This window comes from Mirounga leonina, unplaced genomic scaffold, assembly GCF_011800145.1.
Source record: "Mirounga leonina isolate KUSES-001 unplaced genomic scaffold, KU_Mleo_1.0 Mir_129, whole genome shotgun sequence".
Lineage (NCBI taxonomy): Eukaryota > Metazoa > Chordata > Mammalia > Carnivora > Phocidae > Mirounga > Mirounga leonina.
This window is the reverse complement of record NW_023270323.1, coordinates 1,103,191-1,126,636: the sequence shown is the minus strand read 5'-3', so window position 1 is coordinate 1,126,636 and position 23,446 is coordinate 1,103,191. Positions and strand designations below refer to the sequence as shown.

The 23,446-nt window shown below is 34.2% G+C and overlaps 1 protein-coding gene and 1 non-coding gene across 2 annotated transcripts in view; one reads left to right on the top strand and one right to left on the bottom strand.

The window, feature by feature from the left end:
- The window catches only part of STPG2 (sperm tail PG-rich repeat containing 2), a 318,597-nt gene that overhangs the window by 150,311 nt on the left and 144,840 nt on the right, over positions 1–23,446 (bottom strand). Inside the window, exons 7-8 of the mRNA XM_035005555.1 lie at positions 22,609–22,769; positions 8,911–9,021 (exon numbers count right to left, since the gene is read on the bottom strand). Of these exons, the coding sequence (XP_034861446.1) occupies positions 8,911–9,021; positions 22,609–22,769 (272 nt within the window). The remainder of the gene's footprint in view (positions 1–8,910; positions 9,022–22,608; positions 22,770–23,446) is intronic.
- LOC118010944 lies at positions 19,540–19,644 on the top strand. Its single transcript, XR_004679361.1, has one exon. It is a non-coding gene; the product is annotated as a U6 spliceosomal RNA (small nuclear RNA).

The window sequence follows — 23,446 nt, the reverse complement described above, 5'->3', positions numbered from 1 at the left end:
TAGATAAGGGTATTGAATCCTTTCTTTAAAACCCTCCCACAAGTAAAATCTCAGCTCTAGACTTTAACAGTGAATCCTTACAAACATTTAAGGAAGAATAAATCAATCTTGCAAAAAATAAATAAACTGAGTGAATAGGAGGAAAAAGAACACTTTACTCTCTTTTAAGGACAGAGTATAACCCTGACTTCAAAACCTTAAAAAGGTCATTACAAGAAAGGACCTCATCTGTCTTCCCTGCCAATAATTCTATCACCAGTACTGCCCTCCTTGGACTTAGAGAATGGCTTATTTACTGTTACAGTATTCTAGACATTACTCCTGATCAAAGAACTTATTTCACAGTAAAAGAAATGTAGCATCGGGCTTGTGCTCACAGAATTCACTAGGTCTAACATACCATCATCAGTTAAAAGCAGCCAATCTAAAAGAACAACAGAAGGGCTTGCTGAAAACTCAATTAAGGTGCCAGTTGCGAGACAAGGCCTTGGGAGGACAGGGTTTAAGCATACATGGTGCTCCATATGCAATATATATCAAGTACCCCTTGCCATTATTTCACCAGTAACACACACAATGTTTGCCTGCTGTCTCCATAACTTTGAGCTCTACTTATTTATAAGTCTTGATTACCAACAGAGGAATGCTTCCACTTAGAGACACAACTCTGATTCTACAGATTTGAAAGTTCAGTGTCAACTAGCATTTTGGGCTACTGATACTACTGAAACAAAGTCGAGGTTACTCTACTGACTGCGGTGATTTGTCACAATTAACAGGTGAAATCTGAATTGCTGATACACAGTGAAGGCAGGAAAAACTTTATCAGGGCATTCTTCGAAATTCCTCTTAATCTTTCTATCTCCAACAGAAGATTTTTAGAAAATCACATCAACCAAAAAAAGGAAGAATCATTAAGTGTTCATATCCTTCAAAAATGAAGATTTGGTCTTCCATTAGGTAAAGAACCCTCAACAACTGACACACTGATTGAGGGCAAAGGAAACATGGAGAGGGTGGCAGAAGAAAGAAGTCAGAAATATCGTCTACAGCCGTGGCAGCTATTCATATAAATTTCCTTCTCTCTCCGTGTGTGTGTGTGTGTGTGTGTTAACTATTTTCATCTTCCTTCTTCTCCCTCTCCTTCTTATTTTCTAAAAGTTTTATAAGAAGGCACCTGGGTGTGGGGCGCCTGGGTGGCTCAGTCGTTAAGCGTCTGCCTTCAGCTCAGGTCATGATCCCAGGATCCTGGGATCGAGCCCCACATCGGGCTCCCTGCTCAGCTGGGAGTCTGCTTCTCCCTCTCCCTCTCCCCCTGCTTGTGTTCCCTCTTTTGCTGTGTCTCTCTCTGTCAAATAAATAAATAAAAATTTAAAAAAAAAAAAAGCAAAGAAGGCACCTGGGTGGCTCAGTCAGTTAAGCTACCGACTCTTGATTTCAGCTCAAGTCATGTCAGGGTTGTGAGAGTGAGCCCACATTGGACTCCACACTCAGTAGAGAGCCTGCTGGAGAGTCTCTCCATCTCCCTCTCTCCCAACCCTGACACCTCCCCCTCCCCCCAACTCATGAGCATGCTCTCTCTCTCTCTCAAATAAATAAATATTTTTTAAAAAGAAAAAAAGAAGTTAACAAAGTATGATTCAGTATTTAGGTAACAATTAAAAACCATACATTAACAATTTATGACAGTATTTAGATAACAAAATATTTAGATAGGCTATGACTAAATTTGGCCAGAGATGAAGACAATCACTGTTGGAAACTTGTATCTCCTCATTTAGGAGAATGAAAAAACTTTTGTTATATAAAAGATAGTTGTATCATATTAGGCAGAAACATAGAGTTGTTTGGAATATTATGTGGAAATTCAAATGTGAGTAAAAAGATGCATATGAATACCAAGTGGTCAAGGGAGTGAAATGTACCAGATTTTCAGCTATTTATGGTCCCAGCTCCAAACCTGGGAATCTTCAAACTGTATTTGTCAGATGGCTCTCTGTTGGGTTCAGCCAACAGGAGATACTAGAGGGTACTGGAAAGGCTGGTGAATGAAGGGATTTCTTCCTATGTATTTGCTTCTTTTTTTTTTTAATTTTTTTATTGTTATGTTAATCCCCATACATTACATCATTAGTTTTAGATGTAGTGTTCCATGATTCATTGTTTGTGCATAACACCCAGTGCTCCATGCAGAATGTGCCCTCCTCAATACCCATCACCAGGCTAACCCATCCTCCCACCCCCCTCCCCTCTAGAACCCTCAGTTTGTTTTTCAGAGTCCATCCTCTCTCATGGTTCGTCTACCCCTCCGATTTCCCCCCCTTCATTCTTCCCCTCCTGCTACCTTCTTTTTTTTTTCTTAACATATATTGCATTGTTTCAGAGGTACAGATCTGAGATTCAACAGTCTTGCACAATTCACAGCGCTTACCAAAGCACATACCCTCCCCAGTGTCTATAGAGCCAAGATGTCCATCGACAGATGAATGGATAAAGAAGATGTGGTATATATATACAATGGAATATTATGCAGCCATCAAAAGGAATGAGATCTTGCCATTTGCAACGACGTGGATGGAACTGGAGGGTATTATGCTGAGCGAAATAAGTCAAACAGAGAAAGACATGTATCATATGACCTATGTATTTGCTTCTTAACTGAAAAGCAGCAATTCTTTCCCATAGTAGCAAACGAATTTGGAAAACAATTTTTCCAACATGATTCTGCTTTAGTTTTCCTTATGTCACTCTGTACCCCCTCAAATATTACAACATAAATACTTCTTCCCATTATCTCTCTTCTTTATACTCCTCATATCTCTGACCTTTTCCCTTCCCCTTTTTTTATATTTTTCTATCAATGTCATTTTAACTGACATGAAGCTGATAGTTTTCCATATTTGCTCCCTATGTACTTGTGAGGATGATACTAATATAATGTTACTTAGTAACTACATTTTAAATTTATGTGATGGAAAAACACCTTTTCCCTTAGACATTTGTAATAATACAATGGGACTATTGTTTGTCTGTAAAAATGCCAACATAAGGACCATTAGTACATACTTTTGTATATAATGATGACCAGGTCCTCAAAAGTTTAATGTTGTGAATTGGTCAAAAGATGTCTGTGTTAACTGTGTCAGTGAGATTTCTATAAATGAATCCAGTCTACCTCCTCTTCATCAGTGGAGGCAATTTTGAAAAGAGATATGAATTCTCAAACATTTAAATGCAGTGACACAAGGTTTACTCCTCATGAATATATGCATCCTAAGTAAGATAATTAGACATTTTAAGTCGATTTCTAAATGTCATGTTTCCTTAGTCATGAATTTATTATAAAGAGGTTTTAATGGCATTAATGATATCATTTTTATACCATATGTAGGGTTGCACATGTAGTCATGTTGGCTTCAAGGATTTAAATGATGGAGTTATAGTCTAGTCATTTCCATGTCACTTGTAACATATTTTCTCTTTTTTTATCACCCCATAAGCTACAACATAATGACTGGTTGATAGAATGTAGGAATCGGTTTCGGATGATGCCACAAATATAGCAAAATTTAAACCTCAGAGATTATCTAGAATATGAGTCATTTTGCTGTTGTTCGTTTTAAATAATCATGACACCTTCAAAGTCAGGACAGATTTCATTCTCAAAACACATGGAGAGTGCAAAATTTTTTTAGCAACTGAAGAGTAAAGATAAAATCATTTCTTCATGAAGTTATTATTTACTTCTGAGACCTATGTGGGGCAATCAAAAATAGCTAAAACTGTAGAATAGCATTCTTCTCACCATCTGTGTAAGTACTGACAGCACCCAATCAAAATGCAAGCTCTTAGAATCTGGCTTATTCCAATGTATCTGGCTCAGAAGTTGCCTTCACTATTCTTTCTCTGCTCTGATGAAGATGGTATCCAACAGCACCTATTCTTGCTGCTTGCATATCAAACCCATTTTCTGAACTAATGAAGTCAATTATATGAAAATGTATATAGACTTCAAAATGTAATGGAAATACACAAAGTATCTAAGTGCACTGTGACCAAATCACTCTCCAGTGTGTCAGAAATCATTGGCCTAAATCCTTCACTTGCATTAATGGGCCTATATTCAGAAAATTCATTTTAATGTGCTCTCCCTCACCAATGGTTGGTGAATGATATGATGCCAACAAGCAAACTAACCAACCAACAAAATAAACTCCAAAAACTATGCAAAAATCAAAGCACTTTCTATATATGTTCCAGTGAGAAATTATAAAAAATATTGAGGGCAATATAGTTTAGTCAGAATAACTTTGATTCTTGTGAAATAGTTCAGCTGAAACCCATTTCCAATATATTTTTACTATCTTCAGGGTCCCAAGGGTCTGATCTTACTTTTGAGCTTCTGAGACACTAGCACCAGCTGAGCTGTGCCTCCTCTTCAGAGGGTTGAATCCCAGCAACAAAACATCTCTCCAATCTTTCAAGTTTTAATAATTCCACTGAGTCCCTTTATTCCCCAAGGCCTAAAAATGGTGGCACTGATTGCCTGTGTTACTATTTCCAAGATACTTTAGTGTTTCCTCTTTGCCTTTTCAGTTCTCCAATATACATGATCCCTTATATTATCTGTCTCAAAATAACTAGTGCAGTTCTATGTCCTGACTAGACCCTGACTGATATAGGCCCTCTCTGCCTAAATATACCACTATAACTTTCTCTTTTTTTTTAAGATTTTATTTATTTGAGAGAGAGAAAGAGCATGGGGGTGGGAGAGGATCAGAGAGAGGGAAAGGCAGACTCCCCACTGAGCAGGGACTCCCCACTGACATAGGACTCCAACCCAGGACCCCAAGACCATGACCTGAGCCAAAGGCGAAAGAAAGAGTTAACCACTTAACCAACTGAGGTGCTCCCCAGTTTCCTCATTTTTAAAAATGATCATAATTGTAGTATTCAAATGAGTTACTATACATTTGGAATGGTGCCTGGTTTAAAACAAGCACTATATAAGCATTAGCTCTTATTTTTATTAATAAAGTTAATTTTGTTGTGACTCAGTTGTGAAGCATCTGCCTTCGGCTCAGGTCATGATCCCAGGGTCCTAGGATCAAGCCCCACATCGGGCTCCCTGCTCAGTGGGAAGCCTGCTTCTCCGTCTCCCGCTCCCCCTGCTTGTGTTCCCTCTCTAGCTGTCTCTCTCTCTGTGTCAAATAAATAAAATCTTTAAAACATAATAATAATTAAATTAAATTAATTTTGTTAATATCTGTGACAGATGTTTTGTGTTTTTTAACAATTCACATCATTAAATGAATACAAAATGTAACAGATTCTCAGGGGTAATTCCTCTAATATACATTCAAAACCAAAGTGCCCAACACCAGTAACTTCTCTCAAATCCTCTGGTAGGTGTGAAAGGTAGATTTATTTGCATTTCACTTTTAACCTGTACAGCTTGCCCTTTGGAGTTTTAACTGTATTAATGAATCTTCTTTGAGACTACCCACTATGAGAGGTCTAAGGCTTTGTTTCATTCCCTGGAGGGCTTGGAGGCTATAAAAATTAAAATTCAATGTCATATGGTTTGGCAAATGTCCTTAGGGTAGAAGTGAACTTCAGTGCTCTGCCACTCTGGGGCCCCTCCTTAATTTAGTCTTTAGCCTGTGTACTCTTAATTTCTTCCTGATTCTTGGAAGCACTCATGAATATATTTGTTTCTATTCTATCTAGAATTTTAGTTGTTTGCAGAGAATGGGTCAGTCCAGGTACCAGGAGATCATGCCATTCCAAATACATACTCATCATTAACTCATGAGTACTATTTTTATTTTTATTTTAAAATAATATGTTCACAGTATAAACAAAAATCAAATCATATATGAGTCTAAAATGAACAGTAAAATTGTCTTCTTTGACCTCTCTCTAGTTCCATTTCCAGAAATAATTTATTTGAACAGTAATTGGGTTTCTTAGAGGGTTTTTTTTTTTTATTTACCATTACAAACAATATAAGAACTTACACTGTGATTTGTCAATTTTTGACATCTCTTGACTCTGTGTACTATAAGAAATTTGGCACGTTTTACTCCATCCCAACCTTTCACTTCTTGCTTTTGTTTTATTGATACTAAGTTTTCTAATATTTATATTTTTATATTATAACTAAGTCCTCTGCAATTTGTATAGATTGATCTAAAACCACTCAGTATTAAAATAGAAATTTGAATATCATGGTTATTCCTTATCAAACCAACTCGTGTGGCCAAACACATAGAGAAGTAAATGAAATTCTGCCACCAAATCCATGACTCCTCAAGAATGGCCCATGAGTGAGCTAAAAATGCCTTCTTTATTAATTTGTTTTCATTTTACTTCATCCAGGAAATGCTCAGTTTCTGTTCTCTAGGGGTATATCATCTGTCTCTCATTTCCCTTTTTATATTTTGCTGGAGCATCTTTATACATGGAAATGTAGAAGTACTAAACTTTCCGAGCTCTTGCATACCAGAAAATTATTCTCTTGACTCATTTAATTGGATTTATATTGTATAAAGGCAGAATTCTATATCCAAATTTATTTCCTCTTGGAAATTCAAGAAAGTGTTATTCCATCATCTCCTAACTCTGAAATGTTGCCAATGCTGCTGGGAAAGTGTTGGATATCAGTATGTTTCTCATTCCTCTGTAGGTGACCCAGTTACTTTTCTCTGTGGAAGCTTCAAGGGTATTTTAATGCTAGTCTTCTGAAAATGCAAAGCAATGTGAAAGGGATGTATGTCTTTTAAAATTCATCCTCCTTGGTATTATGTTGAGTTCTTCTAATTGAAGACTTCTGTCTTTATTCATTTCAGGATAATTTACTGTTTTTTATATCAAATGCTCCTAACTACTATGCCTAATAAACAGATGTTTGGCTTGTTTCTAGCCTCCATTTATCATATTTTCAATCTCTTTGTCTTTTTATATTAAACTAATGCTATGTTATAGTTTAAAAAAAAATCTATTTCATTGGGACCATGTAAAAGGAAGAGAGATGTACGTATATGTCTTTCATATGAAACCAGAAGCTTGAGTTTTTAAATATTTTTATGTGAAACATATAAAATGTTGAAAATCAAATTTATACCCTTTAAAATGTAGGCAGCAAATTTTCTAATATTTTTACTGTAAGTGAAAATTACAAAATTAATTCCATTACTTTATAAGTTTGAGATCAATTTTGATCTGGGATCAATAGTTTGGATTTTTCATGAGATATATATTATACACCTACATATTTGAAGGGTATTTTATATGCAGAAGAGTTTCTAAAACCAAAGTATTCTATGTAATTAAACTATTTTGCTTCTTGGATAAGCAAAGTCCCACCCAATACTTTAAATTCCAAGTGTTTCATGTCAAAAAACAACAATACTAAAACAGGAGTTTCCAGATCCAGTGAAAGACCAAGTTAAAAGAGAAAAATGTAAATTAAGTAAAAGCAATTGGTATAGTAACTCATCTTTCTTTAGAGCACATCACCATCTTGTTTCTCTACAAACATTTAGCACATACATATGCATTCCTATGGGTACCTTCAGAGATTTGCATCTTTTCTAGTAGCTATAATATCATGATAGAAATAACTATGAATCCACTAAATATTCTTAGGCTTAAAGGCTTTATACTAGTAATAAATTACCTCTGACATACTTCACAGTGGATCCTAATGTATATAATGACTCACTTGAGAAACACAACACAACCATAAAACTCCTCAAGATAAATATCTATTAAAATAAGGCATTTTAAAAAAACATTTATTTTACAATTATGAGAATCTCTTACATGTCAAGAACACTGCTGGATGATTTTAACTGTCTTTGAACTTATAGCTACAAAAAAAATCATAAAACCTGATGCTAATTCTGACCCCCTCAACCAATGTCTTCAAAAAAAAATAAGATTCAATAAACTGATATCTCAGAAAAAAATAAGCCCATTTCTGATGACTCTCACCAAATTAATCCCTATGATTTCTTAGACATTCACAGCTATATTAATTTAACTAGCTTTGCATTTGTCCTTTCTTTAAACTAGTTCTTCCTAATTTTGTACCAGTTACTTCACCACTGAAAACATTATAAATGAACTCTTGGCATTGTGCACCTACTAGAATTTTATTTCAGTAAGCAGTGCTACTTCTCAAGTTGATGGCTACACTTTAAAACCTGATTGATGAGCTTGTTTTGATAATAGGTTATTAATAATATCTTATTATTAATCTCTTATTAATTTCAGCCCAATGTCTATAAAAATTCATTTTAACAATTCCTGTACATGGAAGTCTAACTTTTTAACTGTAAATTTCAAATCGATCTTTTAGTAAATTTATTCTGAATGAATAAATATTCATTTTTAAATTTCATCTGCTTTACTTATTTCAACTTATTCAATATTAGGTATTTATAAAAAATGGAAATTTAGTTAGAAAAATTCATAGCAACAGTTTAAAATACAGATTAACATGGATTAAAGAAAAGCCCTGAATGAAGAGTCTTAGGTTGCAAGACAGATTCAAATTGAAAAGAAAAAATTTACACTTATGAATAAACTGAGGTGAACCTAAAGTAAATCTTTCACTTCATATCCAAAATGATTATGATTTCCTATATGTCCTAAAAATAAATGTTCTCTAACCCTACAGGAGATATTCCATATAATAGTCTCTCACAGAGCAATGCTGAACTTCTACTTAGCTTCAAGAATTTTGGCTGAACTTTAAAAAATATGGAAGTATCATGCTCACCAAAGATGTTACAACAGCCTACCAGGTACGTCTCTCAGATCCTAATACACTGTTCATGTTATACAGTCTCCTCCATGATTTCTAGATTACAAATAAGTTTGGCTATAGAGGAGTCTTCTTACCATATCTGACAGTTTAGTAGATCTTTGTGTTCTTGACAAGAAAGCAGCATAGCGGTTAGTCAAGTTAGGTAGTTCATCAGAAATTCCACCAACCTGTGAGTTCCAAAAAGCATATTGAAAGAAGCGATAAAAAGAGTATATCCTTTCTATTTATCAATTCAAGTGGCACAATAAGTAATAAATGTGCAAGAAAGTACATCAATGTTGCTTTATCATTAAATAGAGATAGACATATTCATTAAAAATTTTAAATGGGATATAGGAGTAAAAGACTTTAAGTCAATGTGATATAAAAATGAAAAAAGAGTTAGTTATATGGAACTCTAGAAAAGTAGGATCTACATACATTATTTAAACACATTAAGAGTGAGTTATTACCTATACTGTGATGTCAAATTCAGACATCAATTTTTGTTGTTTCATAACATATGAGATATTTAGCCATATAGTATTACTTGTTAGTATTTAATTACTAATACATAAAATAAATATATATTAACAGTAACTATTTAAATTGATTATGTGGAAATCCTTGATTAATAAATTTTCTAAGCAGAATGATCCACACTCTCCTGAATATTGTAATTCCTTATATGTATTGAGGATGCAAATTAATAGGCTACATCAAGCTGGTAATGTAAAATTTTAATTAGCAATTAATTAATCCTTGTGATATTATACTCTGATTCATCATACAATTTACTCATTTGCATTCATTTAATATTTCAAACTCTATAACCAGTAGTAACATTCTCTGTGTATACAGAAAGGATAAGAATTTATTTTTCCATTTTTATATACTTCACTGTTTTTATTTCAGAATTTGACATTCATATTTAATAATTCAGAATGCAATACCTAGTAAAATAATTAGATATCTCTTTCTTTGTTCACTTTATGAGGAAAATTAATCTACTAAAAAATCCATCCCTCACATACTATATCTTTAAAACTATATGCCTCTCTAACCTAAATGCTGAAGTTGGTGCTTCTCGACTCTTCTCCTAATATTATTCCTACCTAGTCATTCAAAAGAAAAACAGATTTTATCACTTTCAAAAACAGAAAAATCAGTCACATCTTATGAAAGCCTTCAAATATAGAACATCTGAGCCAGCAGTATTATTTTGTGTGGTTTTATATTTACTGATGCTGAAAAAATAATTTACTTTTATAATAAATTTTATTATTATCATGTACGTGGTACTAGAAATTATAGAAAAGAGAAATTCAAAAGCACTTTGCAACTTTTAAAAAGATTTTATTTATTTATTTGAGAGAGAGAGCGCACACTCAAGTAGTGGGGAGGGGCAGAGGGAGAAAGAAACTCTCCACCAAGCAGGGAGCTGGATGCAGGGCACAATCCCAGGACCCTGAGATCATGACTTGAGCCGAAGGCAGACACTAAACCAACTGAGCCATGTAGGCACCCACATTTTGCAATTTTTACTGTTTATGGGTAGAAGTTCAGAAAATGTACCAGTCATTGGATGACTTTGGCTTTAGAGGGGATAAGTTTGCAGAAGATCACATTTTTACCAAAAATAATTGAAATCCAGATAAAATATAAGAAAATCTTATTTTTAAAGGCCTCATACAGTTGTGGATGCTTCTAACGTTGAGTTGTCAGCATAGACAAGAGGGGCTAAGATTCTAAAGAGGGTAGAACTTCTGAAAGGTAAGCTATCACTCTGTAGGTGCTTTTTCCCTAGTGGCATTTGCTCATACAGGCAACAGAGAAAGAATTTGGGTTTAGACCTGGCAGAAGTTGCTGTTAAAGAACTGAGAAAAAGCTTATTGTGGTCTTATTAAGCTTTGCCATTAAAAATGGCAAAATTGCAGGTTTGAGGAGCCTCAAAACACATGATCTGTTTCCCCATGAATCTCTTTGCCAGAGAATGAGAGATGGGGTGATGCTAAAAATCTAAACCAAAACACAGATGCATTAAAGATTGAAATTCAGAAGCTGACAGAAAGGGGTCTTGAACACATCAGGCTTGGAGCTGAAATCCCTAGAGGACTACACTTAAGAAAATGAACAAGCCAGAGGTAAATTAAGCCCTAGAAAAAATATAATCACTGTAATTCATGATTGGATTAAGGTGATCTCTGACTTCTATCCACCTTGCAAAGGAAAGTATAAAATCTCTCTAGTAGAAGGTAACACCATTTAAAGTCTCTATATTGCATGCAATATCTGGCATTTTATTAAAAATTAGGGGGCATGCTGAAAGATAGACATGCATGATCAAAACTCAAGAAAAAAAATAACAGAAAATAACAACAGGCTAATAGGTGATCCAGATATTGCAGTTAGTACACAGAACTTTAAAATAAGTATAATTAATGTGTTCAAGAAAAAAATGAAAAAAGAGAGTTAAAAACATGGAGAATTTCTCCTAAGAAGTGAAATCTTTGGAAAGACTTAAATAGAATTCATTCTACAACTGAAAAATAGAATAATCTGAAATTAAAAACTTAGGTCAGTGTAATAGCAATTGAAACACAGTTTTTAAAAAAAATATTAGTTAATTGAAAGATATGTTTGAAGAAAATATCTAAACAAAAGCAAAGAGAGAGTCCAAGATGGCAGAGGAGTAGGAGAACTTAGTTCTGCCTGGTCCCAGGAATTCAGCTAGATAGCCATCAAATCATTCCAAACACCTGTGAACTCAACCAGAGATCTAGGAAAAAACAGCTGTGACTCTACAAATAGAAAAGCGACCACTTTCTGCAAGGTGGGAGGTGTGGAGAAGTGAATCCAAGGCTATATATGGGAAGATAAACTTCAGGGGGAGGGAGCCTATGGGAGCCACCTACCGGAAAGTGATATAGCAGTGGAGCATAAAATCAGAACTTTTAGAAGTCTGCTCCAATGAGGGACATCCCTGCCTAACAGATGGTCAAGTGGCAAAGAGAGGTGGAATCCTAGGTGGGATATTGTGGTCTCAGGATGCTTGGCGTCACTGGAAAACCAGGGAGGCCTGAGTGTGGCAGAGTTCCCAGGCATCAGAGGAGGGAAGCCAGCGGTAATCAGCAAGCCCAGGAGTGGGCTCTGACTTGGGGTTGCAATAAGAACTGTGGCACAGTTGGGCAACTGCTCTCCGAGCAGGGGCCCAACAAGCCATAGAACCAGCAAGATGCCCCTTCCTCCCCCAGGAAGAGCAGCTCAGATGCATGCCACAGGAGTCTACAGAGCTTGGAGACTCAAAGCAGGGTCTCGTGCCTGAGATACAAACATTCAGTCACAGGCTGGATGAGCACAGAGAGCAGATGGAGACCAGGGAGACAGGAGTGATGTTATAACTGCTTTCCCTGGAGGGTGCACTGAGGTGGGACCCAGAGCTTTTGGCTCTGGGGCTGGAGACTGGGAGGGTGCCATTTTCATTCTCATCCTCTAAAGCAGCACAGAAAGCCTTCAGGGAACAAAAGCCACACAGAGCAATCTAGAGCCAATTACTTAGCCTGGCCCCTAGCAAGAGTGGTGCAATTCCGACTAGAGAAAAGAGACTTGTGAATCAATGCAACAGGCCCCTCCCCAGCATATTAGCATGAACATCCAGCAAAGAACAAGTTTGCCAATCATTGAGAATTGCAAAACTCTAGCACCACAGAAATATAGCATAAAGAATTCATGGTTTATTTGCTATAATTCTATAGTCTTCACTTTTAATTTTTTCCCTCTTTCCTTTTTCAACCATTTTCTTATTTTATCCACTTTTTTTATTAATCTAATTTTCATTTTTACAGTTACATTCTATCCTTTCATTATATTTAATCTTATTTTTGTATATATATAAGTTTTTCTTTCTTTATGATTTTGGGACACAATTTCTTCTAACAGACCAAAATACACCCAGAATCTAGTGTATGTCTCTGTTCATTTCACCTCTCTCATCATATTCTCTCTTTTTCTCTTCTTCTGTTTTGTTTTGTTACAGTCTTTTTAAATTTTCACCTTTACAGTTACAATCTAATGTTTCAATGTATTTCATTTTACTTTTGCATAAATACAAGTTTTTCTTTCCTTACAATTTTGAGATGTAGTTTCTTTTAACAAACCAACCAAAATACACTCAGGATATAGTGTATTGCTCTGTTCTGTCCACCTGTCTGTTTATATTCCTCCTTTTTTTTTTTTTTGTCTTATAATTTTCATTTTTACACTTACATTCTATCTTTTCATAGTATTTAAATTTATTCTTGTACATATATAAGTTTTTCTTTCTTTACAACTTTGGGATCTAGTTTTCTAACAAACAGATCAAAAAACACACAGGATCCAGTGTACTGCACTGTTCTGTTCACCTCTCTGATTATATTCTCTCTTTTTCTTTCTTTTAATTTTTTTTTTTTCTGTTTTGGTCTCTTCTGATTTGTTTAGTGTGTATTTCTCTAGGGTTGTGGTTGCCATTTTAGTATTTTGTTCTCTCATTCATCTATTCTTCTCTGGACATAATGACAAGATGGAAAAGCTCACCTCAGAAAAGAGAACAAAAGGCAGTACTGACTGCCAAGGACATAATCAGTATGTAAATAAGTAAGATGTTGGAACTAAAGTTCAGAATAATGATTATAAAGATAGAAGCTGGGCTTGAAAAAGCATAGAAGATACTAGAGAATCCCTTTCTGGAGAAACTAAAATCTAACCAAGTCAAAATCAAAAAGGCTATTAATGAGGTGCAATCAAAAATGGAGGCTCTAACTGCTAGGATAAATGAGACAGAAGAGAGAATTAGTGATATAGAAGACCAATGATGGAAAATAAAGAAGCTGAGAAAAAGAGAGATAAACAACTACTGGATCACAAGGGGAGAATTTGAGAGATAAGTGATACCATAAGACAAAACAATATTAGAATAATTGGGATCCCAGAAGAAGAAGGAGACAGAGAGGGGCAGAAGGTATATTGGAGCAAATGAGAGCAGAGAACTCCTAATCTGGAGAGGGAAACAGGCATTCAAGTCCAGGAGGAACAGAAAACTGCCCTCAAAATCAATAAAAATAGGTCAACACCTCAGCATATAATAGTGAAACTTGCAAATCTCAGAGACAAACAGAAAACCCTGAAAGCAGCTTGAGACAAGAGGTACCTAACCTATAAGGGTAGAAACATTAGACTGTCAGGAGACCTATACACAGAGACCTGACAGACCAGAGAGGATGAGCACGATATATTCAGGATGCTAAATGAGAAAAATATGCAGCCAAGAATACTTTATCATGCTAGGATATCATTAAAATAGGAGAGAAAAAGCTTCCAGGACAAACAGAAACTAAAAGAATTTGGATCACTAAACCAGCCCTACAAGAAATATTGAAAAGGATCCTTTAAGGAAAGAGAGAGCCCAAGAGTAACATAGACCAGAAAGGAACAGAGACAACAAAAGTAACAGGGACTTTACAGGAAATACAATGGCATTAAATTCATATATTTCAGTATTTACTCTGTAAATATACTAAATGCCCCAATCAAAAGACACAGGGTATCAGATTGGATGAAAAAGCAAGCCCCATAGATATGCTGCCTGCAGGAGATTCATTTTATACCCAAAGACACTTCCAGATTTAAAGTAAGGGAGTGGAAAACCATTTATCACCATAATGGACATCAAAAGAAAGCTGGGGTGGCAATCCTTATATCAGACAAATTAGATTTTAAACCAAAGACTGTAATAAGAGATGAGGAAGGACACTATATCACTATTAAAGGGTCTACTGAACAAGAAGATCTAACAATTGTAATTATCTATGCCCCTAACATGGGAGCAGCCAATTAATAACAAAATCAAAGAAACACAGTGATAATAATATAATAATAGCAGAGGACTTTAACTCCCCACTCACTACAATGGACAGATCATCTAAGCAGATCAAAAAGGAAACAAGGGCTTTGAATGACACATTGGACCAGATGGACATCACAGATTTATTCAGAACATTCCATCCTAAAGTAACAGAATACACATTCTCCTCAAGTGCACATGGAACATTCTCCAAATAGATCACATATTGGGTCACAAATCAGGTCTCAACTGATACCAAAAGATAGGGATCATTCCCGGCATATTTTCAGGCCACAATGTTTCAAAACGAGAAATGAATCACAAGAGGAAAGTCGGAAAGAACTCAAATACATGGAGGCTAAACAGCACCCTACTAAAGAGTGAATGGGTCAACCAGGAAATTAAAGAATTTAAAAAATTTGTGGAAACAAATGAAATTGAAAACACAACTGTTCAAAATCTTTGGGATGCAGCAAAGGTGGTCCTAAGAGGGAAGCATATAGCAATACAAGCCTTTCTCAAGAAACAAGAAAGGTCTCAAATACACAATAATAGTAAAAGTTACTTAAAACTGATGAAAGACATCAACCCAGAGGCTCTACAAACCTCAGGCAAATAAATATAAAGAGAACCACAGTTTTGACACATTGAAGAAACATACCAAAAAAAAAAAAGTTGCTTTCAAAGGAGTAACAATAAACTTAACAATGTACTTCTCAATGGAAATGACAAAAGGCCTAAAACAATAGAATAACTCCCACCCTACAAATCCAATCCCCCCAAAATAAAAATGACAAAGACATTTTCAGACAAAATTACAATAATTCATCATCAACAGACCTTAAACAAAAGAAGCACTAAAAGGAGTTTTTCAGGCAGAAGAAAAATGATTTGATACAGAAACCAGAAATGCAGAAAGAAACAAAACACAAAAGAGAAGGTAAATGTTTTGGTAAATATGAATAAATATTGATTGTATAAAACAGTAATATTCAAAGGGCTCAAAATATACATAAACTTATGCTGTATGACAAAAATTAACAAAATAGGAGGTAGAAAATGGAGCTAAAATGTTTTAAGTTAGCATATTGAGAAGTGGTAAAAGTAATCCTTTTTATTAAACTGCAAAAGTAAAGGATACATATTATAATTTTGGTGGCCAGCACTAAAAGACTATAAAATAATAGATAACTAAAAATGTTATAAAAATAGATGAAATAGAAAAATATAAAATATTTTACTAAGTCAAAAAAAAGGTGAGGTAAGAAAAAATGCTAAAACAAGCAAGCCAATAGAATATATGCAACAATATGGCTTCTATACACACAAATGTATCAGTAATCACATTAAATATAAATGGATTAATACTGCAGTTCAACAGTTTATCAGACTGCATTTTTAAAACTTAGACATGTTTAGTGTATATCTTTCACTCTTGATTGTAGTTTGTCAAATTTTACATAAACAAAAAGAGTCTGTGTTAATCCTATGGGTAATTTTTAATTATTAATAATAGTAACAAAAGGGGCGCCTGGGTGGCTCAGTCATTAAGTGTCTGCCTTCGGCTCAGGTCATGATCCCAGGGTGCTGGGATCGAGCCCCACGTCGGGCTCCCTGCTCTGCGGGAACCTGCTTCTCCCTCTCCCACTCCCCCTGTTTGTGTTCCCTCTCGCTGTGTCTCTCTCTGTCAAATAAATAAAATCTTAAAAAATAATACTAATAATAGTAACAAAAGTTATTAAGTTTTTGCTATGTGCCAGAAGCTTAAGTATTTTACATGTATTGATTCATTTAGTATTCACAATAATGCTTCGTAGTATGTACTATAATGATCTCTATCTTACTAAGGCATAAAGAGGTTAAATAACTTACACAAGGTCAGTGACAGAGCAAGAAAATATGCTCAAGTACTCTGACATCAGAGATCATGCTAATAATCACTATGCTATACTGTCTCATTATCTGCAAAGGAGAATAAAGATTATAATGAGGGTTTTATAAAGAATTCTTGCAAGTTATAATTCTAATAATTCTTCTAAATTTAAATGTCGGGTTACTTAGAATAATTAACTTCTAGTACATTTTAAGCAAAATACAACAAAAATATTCTAAAAACGACTAACGTTCATGATGCATTTCTTTTAATTATATTTAAATTTTATTAGATTTTAAAATTTATTAGATTAATTTAAATTTAAATTTATTTATTTTTGTTTTTTTTTTATTTTTTTCTATTATGTTACATTACTCACCATACAGTACATCATTAGTTTTTGATGTAGTGTTCCATGATTCATTGTTTGCATATAACACCCAGTGCTCCATGCAGTACGTGCCCTCTTTAATACCCATCACCACGCTAACACATCCCGCCACCACCCTCCCCTCTAAAACCCTTAGTTTGTTTTTCAGACTCTTTCATGGTTCATGTCTCCCCCTCTGATCTTCCCCCCTTAATTTTTCCCTTCCTTCTCCTAATGTCCTCCATGCTATTCCTTATGTTCCACAAATAAGTGAAACCATATGATAATTGACATTTTTTTTAATTTTATGTATTTATTTGACAGAGAGAGAGAGATAGCAAAAGCAGGAACACAAGCAGGGGTAGTGGGAGAGGGAGAAGCAGGCTTCCTGCTGAGCAGGGAGCCTGATGCGGGGCTCAATCCCAGGACCCTGGGATCATGACCTGAGCTGAAGGCAGACGCTTAACAACTAAGCCACCCAGGCACCCTGATAAATGACTTTCTCTGTTTGACTTATTTCACTTAGCATAATCTCCTCCAGTCCTATCCATGTTGATGCAAAAGTTGGGGATTCATCTTTTCTGATGGCTGAGTAATATTCCATTGTATATATGGATCACACCTTCTTTATCCATTTGTCTACTGAAGAGCATCTCAGCTCTTTCCACAATTTGGCTATTGTGGACATTGCTGCTATGAACATTGGGGTGCATATGGCCCTTCTTTTCACTATATCTGTGTCTTTGGGGTAAATACCCAGTAGTGCAATTGCTGGGTCATAGGGTAGTTCTATATTTAATTTTTTGAGGCACCTTCACACTGTTTTCCAAAGTGGCTGTACCAATTTGCATTCCCACCAACAGTGTAAGAGGGTTCCCCTTTCTCCACAACCTCTCCAACATTTAATGTTTCTTGCCTTGTCAATTTTTGCCATTCCAACAGGTATAAGGTGTTGTCTCAATGTGGTTTTGATTTGGATTTCCCTGATGGCTAATGATGATGAACATTTTTCCATGTCTCTGTTAGTCATTTGTATATCTTCTTCAGAGAACTGTCTGTTCATGTCTTCTGCCCATTTTTTGACTTGATTATTTGTTTTTTGGGTGTTGAGTTTAAGAAGTTCTTTATAGATCGTGGATACCAGCCCTTTATCTGTAGTGTCATTTGCAAATATCTTCTCTCATTCTGTGGGTTGCCTCTTTGTTTTGTTGACTGTTTCCTTTGCTGTGCAGAAGCTTCTTATCTTGATGAAGTCCCAAAAGTTCATTTTTGCTTTTGTTTCACTAGCTTTTGGAGATGTATCATGAAAGAAGTTGCTGTGGCCGATGTCAAAGAGGTTACTGCCTATGTTCTCTTCCAGGATTTTGATGGATTCCTGTTTCACATTGAGGTCTATCATCCATTTTGAGTTTATCTTTGTGTATGGTGTTAGAGAATGGTCAAGTTTAATTCTTCTGTATATAGCTGTCTAATTTTCCCAGCACCATTTATTGAAGAGACTGTCTTTTTTTCATTGTATATTTTTTCCTGCTTTGTCAAAGATTATTTGACCACAGAGTTGAGGGTCCCTATCTGGGCTCTCTATTCTGTTCCATTGGTCTATGTGTCTGTTTTTGTTCCAATATCATGCTGTCTTGGTGATCACTGCTTTGTAATATAGCTTGTAATCAGGCAACGTGATGCCCCCAGCTTTGTTTTTCTTTTTCAACATTTCCTTGGCGATTTGGGATCTTTTCTGATTCCATACAAATTTTAGGATTGTTTGTTCCAGCACTTTGAAAAATATCATTGGAATTTTCATTGGGATGGTGTTGAAAGTATAGGTTGCTCTGGGCAGCACAGACATTTTAACAATGTTTATTTTTCCAATGCATGAGCATGGAATGTTTTTCCATCTTTTTGTGTCTTCTTCAATTTCTTTCATGAGTGTTCTGTAGTTCCTAGAGTATAGATCCTTTACCTCTTTGGTTAGGTTTATTCTGAGGTATCTTATGGTTTTTGGTGCTATTGTAAATGGAATCTATTTTCTAATTTCTCTTTCTACAGTTACATTGATAGTGTATAAGAAAGCAACTGATTTCTGTGCATTGATTTTGTATCCTGCCACATTATTGAATTGCTGTATGAGTTCTAGTAATTTGGGGGTGGAGTCTTTTGGGTTTTCCACATAAAGTATCATGTCATCTGCGAAAAGAGAGTTTGACTTCTTTGCCAATTTGAATATATTTTCTTTCCTTTTGTTGTCTGATTGCTGTTGCTAGGACTTCTAGTACTGTTGAACAATAGTGGCGAGAGTGATGCATTTCAAATATACTTATATCAGCACTTAAACATGATTAAGATGGTAAATTTAATGGTATAGTTTTTACATTAGAATATATATAAATAAAATATTTTGTAAGAGTTTCATAAAAATCTCACAGTGAAATTTTAATTTTTGTTTAAATAAGGAAAGCCTTTATTTACTCCATTTTTCTTTTATGCCTACAAACCTTAAGCAACTCCCAGAGATTACAGATAATGATTTACAGCTGTTCTTTCATTACAATGAGATCTATTTCAGCTATATCTGAAGTTTTTAACTAATTTAAAGCACTAGGGTGATAACTTTGGCAGCACATATACTAAAACTGGAACAACACAGAGAAGATTAGCACCCTGCGAAAAAATGACTTGTAAATTTAACTTCATTGCACTAGGGTATTCTTACATTACCACCATAAACATCTTAGGATTCAACTTCCTATAAACCATGTGTGTTCCACTTTCTGGGTTGAAAATAATTTTCTCTGATAGGAAAGACAAATCCAATTCAGCATTTCAGTGGCTCTACTATCCCCATTTCATCTACCCCACCCCTACAGAGTTCTTTTTAGCTACTTTTTTTTTGTCAAACCAAACTTACACAAACTAATTTTAATTTTCTGTAGTATTTTTTACAATAAATTTTCCTTCTCTTTAAGCTTCCTGGAGTACAGTTCTATGCTTCTCTCTCATACTCATTTATTCAGTTATAATTTCCTTAGTGTCTACTATAGGACAGATACCATGTTTCCACTGTTTTGTACATGTTCTTTTATGATTTGACAACTATGTTCAAGCTTCCCCAATGTTTAACTTCTATTTATATTCTACCTATAAAATATCTATCTGTTCCATCTATATTTTTTTATTGTTATTGTTAGCTACTTTTACTTTTCCATATGTACATTCTTTTAAACTTTCTCAAATTCTGTAGGAGAAAGAATAATAAATACATACACATATATTACAATGTCCTTTTAAAAATATCTTCTAAAAAGTTTAATGTGTAGCAAAACTGCATTTTCAAAATTTTACTCATGAGTTATTTTCTTGTCAACACTTTTAGGTTAGTTTCACTGTTAGAGTCTCTGATCTTAAGGACATTTCTTGTTATCTGCTGATCATTTTGAAATAGGAATTATCTAAGTTCCTTATACATATCTAACCATGTCCAGAATCTCTTCTTTGACAATTCTAAACTGTAAAATAACATTATCACTATTTGCAAACGATTCTTCCCTTCTATTTCATTAGTTCTCCTTTATTTAGTCAAAATTAAGCTAAGACATGAGTTCCTCCCATAGCTTCCTCTACCTTTTGTGAAAGTAAATTATCAGTAAATCAAAAACATGTACGACATTCTGCTTTCAATAAAATGAGAAATCCAACAAAAGCTTTTATTATCTACCCACATAGTTATCATCTTTGATACTCTGTATTACTTTAAATAGATCCAGATTCCATCTGGTAACATTTTCCTCTGCCTGGAAGACTTCCTTTAACATTTCTCTTAATGCAGGTCTTTAAGGGATGAATATTTCAGCTTTTATATATATATAAAGGTCTTCATTTTATTCTCCATTTTGAAAGATATTTTAGCCTATCATAGAATTACAGGTTGACAACTGTTTTCTTTTAATACTTAAAAATGTTGCACTGCTGTCTTCTGACTTACATCATTTCCAACAAGAAATATATTGTCATTTTTAACTTTGTTCCTCAATGCTATGTATCCTTTTTCTCTGTGCTTTTAAGAATTTTTTTTAACCATTCTAGTCAATTTGGTTATAATATGCCTTGGCATAGTTTCTTTAACATCTTTTGTGTTGCAGTCTTGTTGAGCTTCATGGATAAATGGGTATTTAGTTCTTATCAAAGTTTGGAAATTTTCATTATTTCTTAAAATATTTTTTATGCCCCTGCACTTTTTCTCTTCCTTCAAGGATGCTAACAACACACATATTAGGCCACTTCAAATTGACTTAGAGTTCATTGATACTTTATTCACTATTTTTGTCCTTTTTCTCACTGTTTCATTTCAGATAGTTTCTACCAGTGTCTTAGGGTTCGCTAATCTTTTCTTCTGAACTTTCTAATCTGTTGTTAATGACAGTGTACTTTTTTTAAAATATTATATTTGCTATCTCTAGAACTTCAATTTGTGTCTTTTTATTTGTGCCATTTCTCTACTCAATATGTTCAATCTTTCCCCTAACTTCTTAAACATGTGGAATATAGTTATAATAACTGCTTAATGTCTTTATCTACTAATTCTATCATCTCTGTAATTTCTGGGCTTTTTCTATTGATTGTTTTTATTTTCCTGATTCTAGGTTATATTTTCCTGCTTCCTTGCATACCTACTAATTTTTTTTTAATGGATATCACACTGTGAATTTTATCTTCTTGAATACTGGATATTTTTTAATTCCTATGAATATTATTGAGATTTGTTCTGAGACACAGAAGTCTAGTAAAGCAAAAAAATATATAAAAGATGAAACACCTGGAGAAAAAAATATAAACTGTCATTCACAGGTGGCATAATTGTGCTTGAGGAAATTTTTTTAAAACTAATAATAAATTAATAGAATTAATCATTTAATTTAGCAAGAAGTACGGATCATTGGTAAAGCAAATCTTTAATAAAGACTATTATATTTTTTTATTCCAATAGCAGAAAGCTAAACAATGAAAATATTTAAAAGGTACCATTAGAACTAAAAAACATGAAATACTAAATACCAAGGAATAAATCTAATAAAGATGTATAAGACCTCTACACAAAAATTATAAAACCACAAAAAGCATTTAAAGGAGACCTAAATTACTCTCAGAAAATAGTGGAGCAATTTTATTTTATTTTTTTTAGTGGAGCAATTTCAAAATGAAGATATGTATTTAAAGAAATAATATGAGATCCTCAAAGAAATAAATAAGATCCATCTTTCGAAAAGAAATTACAAACATAGTTGAGAACCAAATTAATGTTTGTTCTTATGCCATAAATTACCACATAAAATTATTTCTATAATAGTAGTATGGCTTGGAATGCCTGGGTGGCTCACTTGGTTAAGCATCTGACTCTTAGTTTTAGCTCAGGTCCTGACCTCAGGGTCATGACACTGAGCCTCATGTTGGGCTCTGCACTCAGGACAGAGTCTGCTTGTCCCTCTGCCTGTGCTCCTTCCCATGCTCTCTCTCGGTCTATCTCTCTCTCTCTCTCAAATAAATAAGTAAAATCTTAAAAAAATAATAATAATAGTATGGCTTAAAATAATGAGGCATATATGCTACATGTAATTTTTAAGCCCTATGCCTTGGTATTAGATATAAAGAATATTATTTTAGTATTCACAAATTACCTGATAATCAGCAGGACCAGGAGCAGTAAAACCTTCTTTCTGAACCAGGAAGATAGTCCGAGGAACAGAAGAACCAAATGCACTTTTCTTTTGTTTCATCAAGCAGGTATTGCTAAAGTTGTCGATTATAGTATTGTTTAGGATATTATAAAACCCAGGACCTGAAGTCATGAGGAATGCCATAGGTAAGAATAAACATGTTTTTAATTTTTTTAAATTGAGTAACTTTAAGTAATTTTTTTTAGAAAGAACTCTCATATATTGCTGGTAGGAATGTAAAATGGTATGACATTTAGAGAAACAATTTGTCAAATTCTTATAAAGTTAAACATACTTATTATATGACCCAGAAATTCTACTCCTAGGTATTTTCCCAAGAAAAATGAAAAAAAAAAACTAAATGTCCATAAGCTGGTGAATTAAAAAAAAAAAAAAATGCTATACCCAAACAGTAGAATACTACTCAGCAATAAAAAGGAAATTTAAATGCAATAATATGAATCAACCTCAAAAACATGATACCAAGTGAAAGAAGATAGAAAAAATCCTGAAAAACATATGATTCTATTTATATGAAATTCCAGAAAATGCAATATCATAGTGACAGAGACAGTAGCCTGGAATGGGTGGAGACTAACTGCAGAGTGGAATGAGAGAGCATTTCTAAAATGATGGAAATTGCCAAAATTTAATTTTAGTGGTGGTTACCTGACAACATCCATTTACCAAAACTCATTAAACTGTACACTTAAATGAATTATTTTATTCTGTAAATTATACCTCAATAAAGCAGAAAGAAAGAAAGAAAGAAAGAAAGAAAGAAAGAAAGAAAGAAAGA